Genomic DNA, 13,227 nt, shown 5'->3' with positions numbered 1-13,227 from the left:
TCACAAACGATCAGGTGAGTTTTATTGTTATAATCATGACACCAACCAGAAGGTAAAAGTAACAGAGCTCCAGCTAACTTAGTATTTACATTACTTTTCTAACAGTGCAGTTATAATAATGAACAGGAAAAAACAGGTAGAGCACAGGTGAGTTCAGACCAAATGTAAAGTGAATTTTGCCCCTCATTCCTGCGAATACGGCCACTGGGATCGTCACCAATAAATCCAATCCTTAAACTTGGTTGAAAAATGAAACAAACGCGGACGTGCAAAAAACCTGCAGTCCCTGAAGTGGCCACTTGAGGCTGCCGCTAAAACAAGCCACAGCTTGTAGTGGACCTCGGAAGGTTTCTCCACCATGCAGGTCGGCCCTGAGGTCCACTGCAAGTAAGTAAAAAAGTGACTGTAGTAAGTTTAATTATTATTAATTAATTTAGGCTTGTGATCTCAAGGTTGCTACGAGGTTCTTGGCCATGGTGAACAGTGACTTTACCATTTCACACACACAAATCGATGGACAGAGTGGCAGCAGCAGAAGTTCTCCCTGGCGGCCGCAAGTTTCCGTCCTCCATCCCTCTCAGCAGCAGCCGGAGAATCTCCTCATGTCCTTTGGCTGAACAGGTCATTAAGGCAGCTTTGTCATATTCAAAGTCTCTGTCTTTCATGTCATCTTCATTCAAAGTCGATTTTCTTTCAGTAGTTGCTTTTATGGCAGCATCAAGGTGAGAACCAGAAGGGAAAGAGCTCAAGCAGCAACAAGGGATCCTGGCTGGCAGGACTCAAGTTCTAATTGTTCAGAATTCAGAAGTTTTCTTCTCCGGTTGGTTGGCTGTTGCTTCAAACATGCTTGATGTGGCTTGAACTCTCTGGTGGGCCTTGGGCGGCCAAACGGTAGGCCTTTCCCCCTCTCGCCGGCCTTCGGCCATTAGGCCAGAGAGAGGGAGAATCACATCAGCACATCAGTACATCAGTCTTCGGGTGTCAGCTCGTCTTATCACCTCTCCTTGGGTCCTATACTTTGCGAGAGGGGCGTTTTGCATTGGCGGGAACTGCTGACCACTCCCCATCATAAACCATCTGTTGATTCTTTCAGTTAGACATCTTTTACAAACTTTTTAATATTAACACTCTTCACCTTTTTAATTCTTCCATATTTGCTTCATACGCTTTACAAAGGTTCCAAAGATAATTGTGGAAAAAGCATTTTGTCTAGCCAATTAGTCTTGCCAGCTCATCGTCTCCTCCTCTTCCTTCCTCCTCCTCCTCCTCCTCATTGTCCTTTAAAGCATCGATCATCCTGACCCAGAAAGCGTCCCGCTCTTTTGGTTCCTCAGGCCACAGCAGGTAGGTCTTTTTACGTACGATCTTGCGTAAGCGTGTGTAGGGAGACAGACAGTGCTCAGGCATCTCCTCCAGAAACACCAGCAGCAGGACGTCACTGCCATCGCACAAAAGCCTCAGACTGGCCAGCTGAAACTCTATAGAGCACCAGTCGCTCTGCAGGAAGTGTCGTGTCACCACACAGATGGTGTGGCGAGAGCTGTAAATGGCTGTCTCGATGTTCTCCAGAACCGCAGCACCGGGGCGGAAATCTCTGTGGTGGAGGCACAGTCGGAGCCCCTTCTCCCCCACAGCTGGTCTCTCCAAGTTGGGCACCAGCTGTTCCATCACCCAGGCCTCATCCTTAGAGCTGTAGGAGACAAAGGCGTCGTACTGGAATTTCGCCCCTGCTGCCCCCTTACGTCCACGTAGTTTTGCCCTGAACATGAGCATGAGGTAGCGCAGAGCAGGGCCCTGTGTGTGCCAGGCCAGACACACAGCTAGGAACAACACGTCCATCACAGAGCAGGAGACAAAGAGGGTGAAGGACACCTGATCGTAGGAGCAGGCCTTGTCGTCGAACTGCCACAGGTAAGGAGACCTCTTGTTGTTGTCACACTGCAGGTTGTACAAGTAAGACACCTGGAGAGATGACAACAGGAAAAGCAAGTATAACACCTGTATTTAATACACTTTCCACATTGTCTGTAGCTTTTATTACCTGTGTTTGAGTGTTGTGGATGGCCCAGGTCTTGAACCAGGCATTATCACAGGTACAGCTAAGTGGGTTTTCAGTAATGTCCAAGAGACGCAATCTGTCAACACAAATATATCAGGATTATTTATTTAATTTTATTTACACCATTATCATACAGGTAAATTCAGATAGAAAACAAACGTAAATGTACATATGATGACCATCTGTTGAGATTATTGTTGAGAAAGTAAATTCATCATGCTGTCTGGACCGTTTGTTTTGTCCCAGTAACAAAGTACAACATTAGTTTAAGCATACAAAGTGTTGAATAAAAGGGTCAGGGTGAATCTGTGAAACTAACATGTAAAGAAGATGAGAGTTGGATGAGACGGTCAATACAACTCTCATGTCTTTGTATGGTAAACATAAAGCTAACAGCCAGCAGACGATTAGCCTAGCTAAACGAGGAACCAGCCTGACTTTGTTTAAAGGTAGCAAAATCTGGCTATCACCGCTTAGCCTTTAACCAACATTCAACATCTTGTTTATTTAATCCTTTCCGTCCTGGACTATTTCTGGGCCTGGAGCAGTGACTTTTTGACAGCAAACTTTTCCATAGAAAGCAGTTAGCGATAAAGGACTTCCGGTGATATCGCCCTACTGGTTGCTACCCTAACTGGTTTCCGTTAGCCAGCTGTTTATGTGTTTACTTAACAGCAGCAGTTGTTTTCTGCCTCAGTCGCCGGATTCGCCACACATTCATAAACACATCACTGACGATGTTCAGATCTCCTCTCATATCAACAGCGGTAAAAATGATTGTATAAGTGAGCAGTTCATCACAGCCGCCAACGAAAATAAATACAGAAAATAAAGTATTTCCAACACGTGTCAACCTGGTTTCGATCTCACCTGAGCAATAATATAATGCTCCATGATCATCCACTTAACGCTGTGAGCCCCCGAAACAACACACTGACTCGATCCGTGTCATACATTAATTAATTACGTCAGCATTCAGGTAACATTTTGTTTTTGTTTCATCTGAAACAACTGGTTACCTTGAGCTTGTGGCAGGAAATACCCGAACATATTTAGCACGGTTTTTCTATAACCTAAGGCTCTTTTGACCCAGCATTGCAGCAGCCCACCACACTACACAGTATAACAAATACAATACTTTTTAACTGTGACGATCTTTTTTGGTGGATGAACATGGAGCATTATATTATTGCTCAGGTGAGATCGAAACCAGGTTGACGTGTTGGAAATACTTTATTTTCTGACATGTATTTATTTTCGTTGGCGGCTGTGATGAACTGCTCACTTATACAATCATTTTTGCCGCTGTTGATATGAGAGGAGATCTGAACATCGTCAGTGATGTGTTTATGAATGTGTGGCGAATCCGGCAACTGAGGCAGAAAACAACTGCTGCTGTTAAGTAAACACAAACAGCTGGCTAACGGAAACCAGTTAGGGTAGCAACCAGTAGGGCGATATCACTGGCTAACTAGCACTAGCAACATCAGAAGCTAGAATGAAGTTGAAGTTGAGAGGCGATGTCAAAGAGCGGATTGTTAGCTGCACTTACATGCAGATATTTGTTTAAGGAGATTAATTAAAACAAAAGCATCGTCGAGCGATAGCAGATGGGATCCAAGGTTACATTACGGCAGATTGCATTGCGCCCCTTTTGCAGACTTTTCCTGCAAGCAACCTAAACTTGTGCAAACGCCAGAGGACGACTCGAACTACAAACAGAAACCAGAACACTTTTCTGTAAGCAGCTCGCTTGAGAGATATTTCAGTAGCTCCTTTACCTTGGCAAAGCATCCAGCATTCTTTTGTCCACAGTGCGAAGATGGTTTGACTGGACCTTGAGCATTTCCAGTGTATTGTCCAGAGGCAGCAGGTTAACAGGCAGAGCATCAAGGTCAGTCCTGTACAGAGTCAGCCTCTTCAATGTGTTCAAAGGGGAAAACACCGCACTCAGGTTTGTCGTTCTCATAACTACTCCCGATATGTGGAGGAATTTCAATTTGACCAGAGGAACAAAGGCGTCCTGATGGATGTCCAGCTTGATGCTGTGCCCGATATCAACCGAGGTAAGCTGATGTGCGTTTTGGAAGAAACGTGGTCCAATGTTACCGATGCCCTGACCTCCGGGCCCCTGGTAGTTCATCTCCAGAAGCTTCAAATTAGACACGGAAGATTGAGAAACAATCAGATTTAAAAAATAGATTCATACACACAATGCAGCTCTCTTCTTTATAACTAACTTTCAAACATATGCCCTACCTCCAGAGAAGTGAGGTTGATGAAGGGAGATTCATAAGATCTAAAATGGAGGCGGTTGTTGTACAGAACAAATTGCCTTAAATTCGTCAGACCAGACAGAATAGCTGGAGTCAGCCTCTTGATGCGGTTCCCACTCAAGTCCAGGTATCTAAGGGACACATTGGTGTGTTAAATAATGAACTGTGACTTAAGTAAAGGAAATAATTTTACAAGCAGTGAATACTTAATACCCGAGGCTTGTCAGGTCTTGGAAGGAGCCTTCTTCTATGAAATCGATGATGTTCAAACTGAGGTTGAGCTTCGTTAGCCTGCGTAGCTTACTGAAGGGCTTCTTGGTGATGTATTTAAGCAGGTTGAACTGCAGGTAGAGCTGCTCAAGCTGAATAAGAGCACTGAATATCTTTGGTGGCAACTCAGTGATTTCATTTTTTGGCAGGGACAGGCGTGTTAGTTTCTGCAGAGGGACAAACCACTTAGGGTCAATGTCCCGAACTTTGTTCTTGTCGAAGCTTAAAAATGTGAGGCGTGTCAGGCCTTTGAATGTGTCCGGCTCAATCACAATTTTATTTTGATTAAGCTGCAGCGTTTTCAGTCCTTGGTAACCGTCAAATGTAGTGGAGGATATCTGCCTCAACCCACAGTTGTTGAGATAAAGTCTGCTGGTGTTCCCCCTGCCCAGTGATAGCTGGGCCACATTCCCGAGCTTTGCGTCCATAATAACCAACGTAGCTGGAGTGGAGCAGTCCAGCAGGCTGGAGTTAGTCTGAGGTAACCTGGATCCTTTCAAGTCAACCTGTGTCAAAATAAATTCACATTATATTCCCATAACACATAACACATAAAAACAGATGTTGTTGCATCTTTGCACAAGTGCACATACCTCTACTTTTTCAAGGTGGTCCATTCCTTTTAGCAGCCCACAGATGGTCAGTGGAGATTTTTCCACAAACAGAGAAAATGCCACCCAAGAGAGATTTCTCTTTGACTCAGCAGAGAGTGTCAGTAGCATTTCTGCATCAACACTCTGACAAAGCAGACTCTTGAGCCTGCGGTTGGAGGCAAAAACGTCTGCCTGCAGCTCCAGCTTTGAGTTGTTGGACAGCTTGATGTACTCGAGGGCGGGGAAGCAGCTCACATTCACCTTCTGGATGTTGTTTGCGAAAAGATCGAGCCATTGAAGACTTGGGGATCCACCGGACCCTCCACAGCTGAAAGCCTTGAGCGTGTTTAGAGACAGATCGACTTTTTGAATCGATGGGAGGAAACTAAAGATGCTCGGAGAGATTGTTGCAAGTGTGTTTTGGGTCAGAAGCAGGGTTTTTAGGTGGGTGAGTCCATCGAAGGCATTGGAGTTGATGTGCGAGATGTTGTTGTGAGTGAGATTAAGGAAAACCAGGACATCCAGGCCTCTGAATTCTCCTCCTTTAAGAGAGCTAAGCTGGTTCTGGCTCAGGTCAAGGTGTTTGAGCCCATGCACTTGACTTGACTTGAACGATTCAGGTGGGATGACTCTGATCTTGTTCTTAGACAGGTTGATAGTTGTTATGTTATCTGGGATCATGCTAAGGACATCAGAGAGGTTAGCGATGTTCCTGTTGAAGCACCACATGGTGTCTATTTGGGGGTAGTTCCGTGAGCAGCTTTTGAAGCCATACCCGCAGCAGGCCGAGGCGTTGAGCAGAAGCAGGAACCAGGCGGTTTGCATCATCTTTACTTGATAGTTCCTTGTGCACAGACTGAACTAAAGTCAAACCACGGGTATCTAAAAATACATTAAGATAGAAAAAAACAGTGCATTTTGAGGAAGTTAGAAGTAAATCGCACAGGGTAGCTGCACTTATCTTGAAAAGACAAAGTTTTTAAGCCTGCAGTTGCTGATTTTGGCCTCTTGGGGGCACTACATAACACAGATATTTCTGCTCCCTCCCAACTCCTCTAGGAATTATGTGTCTCTTAACTGTTAAATGCTACATTGTTAGCACCTCTTTAGCATCTTCATTGATGGAGTGTTGGAGTTTTTTTGTTTTGATAAATCACTTAAGATTGTGTAAGATCTTGAAATTGGTAAAAGTTCAATTTCATTGTCAATAAATGGTGGATTATACTACAACCACTACGACTACTACTAAGTTAAAATAACATCCACTCTACAGAAGAGATGTTTAAGTCAGTGAAGGGAATCCGGTCTTGTTTGTCACCTTGAATGTATTTATGTTTATTGGATGAAGAACTTGAAGCAGCAGGTTCTTCCTACTAAGAGTATATTACTTCTTCCATTCAGGCAACGTAGCATCTTGTTTTATCTTAACACGTAAATGACCTTTGGTTAGGTCTAAATCTGATTGTTATTCCAGCATCATTCAGCATCTTCTAAAACAATAATAAAATATTAGAACCTACCTGTTTTATGTCCTCTTCTGTGCTTTAATTTGAGCTCGCCTTACTGGCGTCACTTCTGTGTTTCTGCATGCTTGAAAGTGAAGGAGGAAGGATGTTGACGACGGCTCTTTTTATACTCACCGTCTGCGCTCACTCTGATGAAGCTCTTTTACTGGTCTGCGGTAACGATATTTGAAGAAACACTCGTTTTGTGTTAGTGCCAGGTGACTGATAAATGGTGGCCAAATATGTGTGCAGAGATCATCACATCTTTCTTTTTGTTTCTTCTCTTGTTTCAGACGTGTGAAGCTGATGGCTCTAAATCTGGCTCTAAATCCTCTGCCCACGTGAGGGAGCTATCCGCTTGAGTTCTGATTTTAATGGTGGTTCAGCGGAGATGGTGCCAGAGTTTTCACGTCTAAAATGTCCAAATCGGCACATTAGCAGAAACCCTTAAATCAGTCGGAAACATTTAGACACATTAGAGGGGGGTTTTTTGTTAAACCCCAAGTGAAACTAAACAGTTTTGTTGGTGCCTTTAGATACAACTAAACAAACACAAATAGATGAATACTGCCACAGTTTGTTGTCTTTTAAAGTCAACACAATTTTAAAAGCTTTACTTCTTATAAGAATTCTGTATTTGTAGAAGAAATTGTAAATGCTCAAGCACAGGCATCCGAGGGTTATCTCCCTTTTTTTCTCTGGTGATCTGATGTTAACTTCTTATTATTTTCTTCCTTTATTTCCCTTCTAATTATTTTTGTTTTGTCAAAATTTACAACATTTTAAATATCCTATCAAACATTTTTTTTGACCTCTTCAGGCTGAACATCCACTCTGGACTCGTCTGGTCCGGCAGGAGACCTTTGCTCTTTTGTCTGAAGTGTGAGGCTGGTGAAAGGGCCAAAGGACGTGGGGCAGTTCAGCGCTATGTGCCCATCCTGGGGGTGACAGGTAAACCTCTGTTTAGTCTATGTGGAGCTCGACCCCCGGGGCCCTGACCTTTGCAGGGGGGCCTTAGATTCATGTGCAGAGGCACAGGTGACCCCACTGATGGTGATTTACCTTAAGGAGCTGCTTCACCTTTAGCACAGCCACCTGACCATGTCAGGCCCAATAGAGGGGAGTCAGTAGGGCTGCCACTTTTCATCTGTTTGTGTCTTATTTAGAATAGAAATGATGGTTATGGCATTTAACCCCATGGATCTTCTGGAAACCAGTAAATGTATGTTCAAACAGTATTTATATTTTTTTTCTGATGCTGTGTTTTGTTGTACCTCTTGTTCCCTTTTATTGTTCCACATTTATAAAAAGAATACAATTCTTTTGACTCAGTTTATTCAAAGAAATACAGTGTGTATAATACAATTTATTGTCATCAGGTGAAATGATGCAGTCAAACATGACATCTTCCATATAAAACCATTTACCCTTTAAAACATTTATAGTAATCACAATATTTACAAATCCATTCAAATGGTTTTCTCTCAACATCATTTTAATGGACTTGATTGTTAAATGATCCTGATGGAAATTAAGTGCTGACATTTAAAACTATTTATAGAAGAATCGTAACAATCAATGTCCATAGTGCATTTTAAGACTTTTCTTTCAGATGTCTTTCATTCTCTGTTTGTCTTATAAGGTGCAAAATGTTTGAGGGTTTTGTCACGTTAATTACGAATAAGAGTGACAGTCCTCTTCCAGCCAGTGAAAACCAAAGGCATGCCAGTAAAAATGAAGACAACTGCAAGTTATAATACAGTCAGAAGACGAGCTGTTCAGCTGTCAGCAGCCGTCAGAGGGCTCGGAGGACACTGGGCTTCTAGTCGCTGGATGGACGGGGGTCTCTTTGGGGTTTTGGCGGAGGAAGGGATATCAGTGAACACTACTGAGCGTCCGTCGGGGCAAAGCAGGACGCTGGAGTCCGCCTCACACTTTGTGGTTCTGCTCTGCCATAAGGCCTCAGCAGAACTGGGCCTCATGCCAAGACCACCTGGAGACAGAACCTCTGTGTTCACCAGCGATGCCTGACTCATCTTGATCAGCATGTCCAACGACTGCTTACGACTCTCCAACGAGGCCTTCATCGCCTTTCTCTCACTCTCAATCTCTTCTTCCTCTTTTTTCTCTTCCATCTCCTCGTCCTCCTCCTCGGTCTCTGTCGTGTTGCCTTTAAGGCTACTGTCCTCTCTCATGCCCTGGTCACCAACAGAATCCATTGAGGTTCTCTTGACTGACAGGTCCAGAGGTCCGTCACTCTGACGAGCCGTCCGCTCCAGCGCCTGGTGGATGTGGGAGAGTTCGCTCCGGATCTTGCTAAGGTGTTCCCAGAGATGTCGCTGGGCAGGGAGGTCCTCCTTTTCCAAGTGGGAGATTTTGCGTTCAGCCTCCTGGTACTCTTGCAACGCCTTAGAGAGGTCACTGAGGAGAGCAGCCACTGACTGTGAAGCCCCCTCCCCCATTGTCCGGGTAGCACTCGAGTCCTGGCTGTTGGGTCCCCCGCTGGTAGAAAGAGACGACGTTTCACTGTTCGGGCTGGTGACAGGATCATTGCACCAGAGTTCAGTGGGCCGAGTCTGAAGCTGAGCGTCCTGTAAACTAAGGATAGGAGATTATTAGGGCTTTCCAATCAATCAATCAATCAATTCTTTTTTTCAAATAGCACCAAAAAAATCTCATGACACTTTGCGTAGAGAGCAGAATCTAGACCATACTCCAAAACTTCCTTTTAACAGTCAGAAACCTCGAACAGACTCATTGGTGGAGAGCATCTGATGCAACCAGACAGTAGGATAAAAAGAGACTACAGTATAACAAAATGAAATCCTTCAATCCCTTCAATTGTAAAATTCCCTGTAGATGTTTGGAGGTTGGTAAAGTTAGAAAAGTACGCTACACAATAAGTGACACAAAATCAAGACATTTTATGGAAGTTCTTACCTTGCAGGGAAGAGGAGTTTGTCTGCTGCCATATTTAGAGTCGATGCAGTCTGTATATTCTTCAAGATGTCCAGAGGGAAACCCATGGTCGGCTTCTTCTCCACAGGTGCCTCATGGTTTCCTAGTGGGGCGCCTGTCCTCTTAAGGCCCCAGCTTGCTTTACCTTCCTTGGCTGTAGTTTGTGGTTTATCCCCGAACCTGTAGCCCTGGTCGGGGGAGTCTCGTTGAGGTGACACCCAGCCAGCCGGAGAGACTGCAGTGGTCCCTGGCCGCAAAGCAGGAACTTTCCACAGATTGACTTTAGGCTGGAAACCCGACAGGGGATTCACTTCCAGGCTACTTGTGGATGACTTGAGTACTTTGCTTGCTTCACTCTGACTGGAGGCTGGCCCGAATGTGTGCTCACACAGGAAGGGGTAGTAGAGACGAGGGGGGATAAGAGTTCTGTCTGTGTGGGTGCCGGAGGCTGGGTGCATCAGCTGAGCGGCCGACGCCAGAAAAGGAAGCTGGGCGAGCTGTGCGTGGGTCTGCGCGGTGACACCCATTGCAGCCGTGGGAATTGCCGAATTCATGTAGGAAAAGAGGCTGGGGCTGATTGGGTAGCCCACCCCGAGCATTGACAGGTTGAGTCCAGTGGGATCTTGGTAATCCACCAGGTTTGGCGGAGGAGGATAACAGGGAATTGAACTGCTCACTCTGGACTGAGAACCCTCAGCTTTAGCCTTTGTGTGGTTAGACGCTAACAGTCGCCACTGCTCCGACAACAAGCCAGGAGCTGTTAGACACGTCTTGGATAAATTGTACTGTTTCAGCTGAGCCTCTACTTCGACTGAGCGTGCTCGTAGCAGCTGATCTTCCAGGGAGAGCATGTCGGCCATCAGAAGCTCTGACTCCGGTTGTTTGGTTTTCTTGGTAGCGCTCTCTGCTGCGTCTCCTCTGTGGATGTCACCTGAGCTCTCTTTCTTCAGCCTAGCGACTTCTACGACCTCTCCTCGTCCCCCCTCCTCGTCTTCTTCTGGTCCCTGACTTTCCCTGTCCTCGCCTTCCTCCTCCGCAAGCCTGCGTTGCCTTTGCCTCTCCTCAGTTACCTGCTCTATCCCGTCTTTGCCGTTTGCGTTAATGCCGTGTGCCTGCTGGAAGGGTCGTAGCTGCTCTGGGTGTAGGATGTTGCCCTTTTTGTACGGCCAGTCAGACTCTATGAGCAGAGAAAGGGAGTTCTTGCACAGGCTGTACTTCATGTGATTGTACAGGTGGGACTTCTCCATGCAGGTAAAGGGGCACTGGAAGCACTTGTAGTTGTAGGGTTTGCCCCATGGCCGGGGAATATAGTGAGGCTTCTTTGGCTTACGCTCCTTGTGTTTGCTGGCGGACGTCACTTTGCAAGCGTCGTCCTTGGACATGATTGAGTCTCGGTATTTATGGAGATTGTGTGATTGTACTAAAATAATAATTCAAGATTTATTCTTAGTTTTTCTATCTGAAGCGCCAGGGTGCATTTCATTGGATTCAAGTTGTCTTCAGTTTAGTTGGTAGATGAAAAAGAGCATTTCCTGAACCTGTGAACACACAAGACATATGTTCGTTCATATGAATAAAGATGTACACAATATAACAAATTGACACATATGAAACTTTACTTGCAGAAATGCAGTTCTGTAAGGACTCTAAACACCCCAGATAAAGTTGTGTGTGCAGTGAAGGATGCTATATCATTATGTCCATATGTGTATCATAAGTGCACAATTGTTGTCTGCCTAAGCTGATTGTTGCCACTAACCTAACTGCAGGGAGGCCCACGCTACTCCGTTCTCACTGTACCTGCCACTACTCATTAGTTCCAGTGCAGCACCAGGCGCTAGCAGGGTCCAGGTCTGGGGGGCAAACAGGGCGGTCACAGGGGACTCTGCACCTGTGCAGGGGGCCCTCACAACACTTACAGGCCTGCTTGAGTTTGGGGCTAGACCCTCGCAGGCCGGCTACAGGCACAACGAAGGCCAGGCTGAGGGTTGCGTAGAGGAGTTGGGGGTTTGAGGCCTGGTTCCTAATGAGAGCCTGGCGTCATGCCTGAAGGGCGTCATTAGTGCCAGGACTGGGATCTGGGTCAGGACACGGTGCACAAGTTCAACTGCTCTCCTGTACTCTGTCTCGTCTTTCTACCTCTACCTCTGTATGAAGACTTTGGTCATACTTTGCTGCATGTTAAGCATAAATAGCATTGATTTATGGAAGTTTTCACTGTAATTATAAGGATTATAAGCGTCAAATGTGGTATTTTAATTATTCTGATGTGCTTAATAGGAGGGGGTTAAAGACCTGCTCTAACACCAATAACTATTATGACGGACATCTTTCTTCCATCTTTGAAAGATGCTTTTACAGCTACCAGTTTTTCATTTTTGATTCACAAGTGTAAACTGTCCACTGTCCTCTCTCATGTGCACTTTTTATTTCTATCTCTCTTCATCGTCTACGAAAGACAGGAATTTTCATTTCATGACTGAAATGAAACATTAAACATTTCGTTTAATTAATAGAATATCCCTCTTTTCTCTCTTCCCCTAAAATAAATATTAAACAGCCTAGAACTATTTTTGTATTCATCTGTTCAATTACAGAAACTTTGTGATCTTTTAAGACTCAAAGCCAGGCCGACGGCTGAACCCTGCAGGAAAAGAAGATGTGAGGAGGAGTGCGCTCCTCAGTTTGAAACATTCTGCTTTGAGGGCTTTTATTTTGTCTTTTTCCTCGGGTCATTTAAAGATAAAAGTGTGTGTGAAGTTTAGGGTCCAAGCTGAAGTAAAAAAAAACAAAAAACATCTCACCTAGAGCTTCCTCTAAGTTTTGAGGCAAAGGCCAGTGAAGCAGACACAGGTGATGGATGGCGGGTTATATTGAGAGACAGCAGACAACCTCATCTATAAAGGCCACAGCACACAGAGTGATGATGAGCTGCACAGTGAGTCTAACTCAGGCTGGCAGGCTGCTCTCCCGACTGGACCCCCAGAATTGGCTCGCTTAGTAGCCGACCATTTGATTGGCTCACTTGTCCGCCCCAGGGCTCTGACCTGGGCTTTGAGCTCATAATGGAGCCTAACAGCTGCTGCTACGATCCAATCAATAAAAATCATTTTTACAGTAGTTTTTTTTCCCTCTCCTGGCCACCGCTATCCGCTCGCCTCTGCACTGACTGTGCACTTTGGCCCCCCGTTGTCCCGTATCCAAACCCTGCGGTCTTGTTTTGAGCTTTTAGAGCTGCTGATCAAACAAGCCAAACCGCTTGAACATCTATTGTTGCAATTAAGGAGGTTCACCACACTAAAAGCTTTGACAAGTTACATGCAACAGCAACCACACCGCTGACAGCTCGCTGTGACGGGCTGTTTGTACGGCAAACGCACACAGAGGAGAATGTGTTTAAGCTGCTATATTATTTAGAATCAGACTTTAATTTAAAGACTTTACCTTAGATAATTGTCAGGATGATGAGCTGGTAAATGTTGAGTTGAGTTGTTCTGAAAAAAAAACACAGAAATATATTATCAGTACCTTAATTATTAGTCATGTTTAGTTTAATTCTCAATATA

At 44.9% G+C, this 13,227-nt stretch overlaps 2 protein-coding genes across 2 annotated transcripts; both read right to left on the bottom strand.

The window, feature by feature from the left end:
- Window positions 1-23: 23 nt before the first annotated feature.
- On the bottom strand, window positions 24-6,026 carry LOC138593457 (toll-like receptor 13). Its single transcript, XM_069664470.1, has 6 exons — window positions 5,199-6,026; window positions 4,549-5,111; window positions 4,319-4,466; window positions 3,841-4,211; window positions 2,042-2,135; window positions 24-1,962 (listed from the first exon to the last, which is right to left on the bottom strand). The coding sequence occupies exons 1-6, from the start codon at window positions 6,024-6,026 to the stop codon at window positions 1,210-1,212; spliced, it is 2,757 nt and encodes a 918-aa protein (XP_069520571.1). The 3' UTR covers window positions 24-1,209.
- Window positions 6,027-8,481: 2,455 nt separating this feature from the next.
- On the bottom strand, window positions 8,482-11,043 carry prr35 (proline rich 35). The gene is made up of 2 exons (XM_069663862.1): window positions 9,644-11,043; window positions 8,482-9,301 (listed from the first exon to the last, which is right to left on the bottom strand). Exons 1-2 carry the CDS (start codon window positions 11,041-11,043, stop codon window positions 8,482-8,484), a joined length of 2,220 nt encoding a protein of 739 aa, XP_069519963.1.
- Between the last annotated feature and the right edge of the window lie 2,184 nt (window positions 11,044-13,227).

Source organism: Semicossyphus pulcher, unplaced genomic scaffold, assembly GCF_022749685.1.
Source record: "Semicossyphus pulcher isolate SPU_LCO1_2020_fin unplaced genomic scaffold, fSemPul1.0.p SCAF_16, whole genome shotgun sequence".
Taxonomy (NCBI): Eukaryota; Metazoa; Chordata; class Actinopteri; order Labriformes; family Labridae; genus Semicossyphus; species Semicossyphus pulcher.
The sequence above is the reverse complement of the archived record's forward strand: the minus strand, read 5'-3'. Positions and strand labels throughout refer to the sequence as shown.

Bases quoted from the DNA above. Each gene is read 5' to 3' on its own strand.
- LOC138593457 (XM_069664470.1), bottom strand. From the start codon at position 6,026: ATGATGCAAACCGCCTGGTTCCTGCTTCTGCTCAACGCCTCGGCCTGC. The intron at 4,467-4,548 runs GTATTAAGTATT...TGTGTCCCTTAG, and splicing joins CAAGACCTGACAAGCCTCGG to ATACCTGGACTTGAGTGGGA. The intron at 1,963-2,041 runs GTAATAAAAGCT...TCATCTCTCCAG, and splicing joins TCCACAACACTCAAACACAG to GTGTCTTACTTGTACAACCT.
- prr35 (XM_069663862.1), bottom strand. From the start codon at position 11,043: ATGTCCAAGGACGACGCTTGCAAAGTGACGTCCGCCAGCAAACACAAG. The intron at 9,302-9,643 runs GTAAGAACTTCC...TCCTATCCTTAG, and splicing joins AAACTCCTCTTCCCTGCAAG to TTTACAGGACGCTCAGCTTC.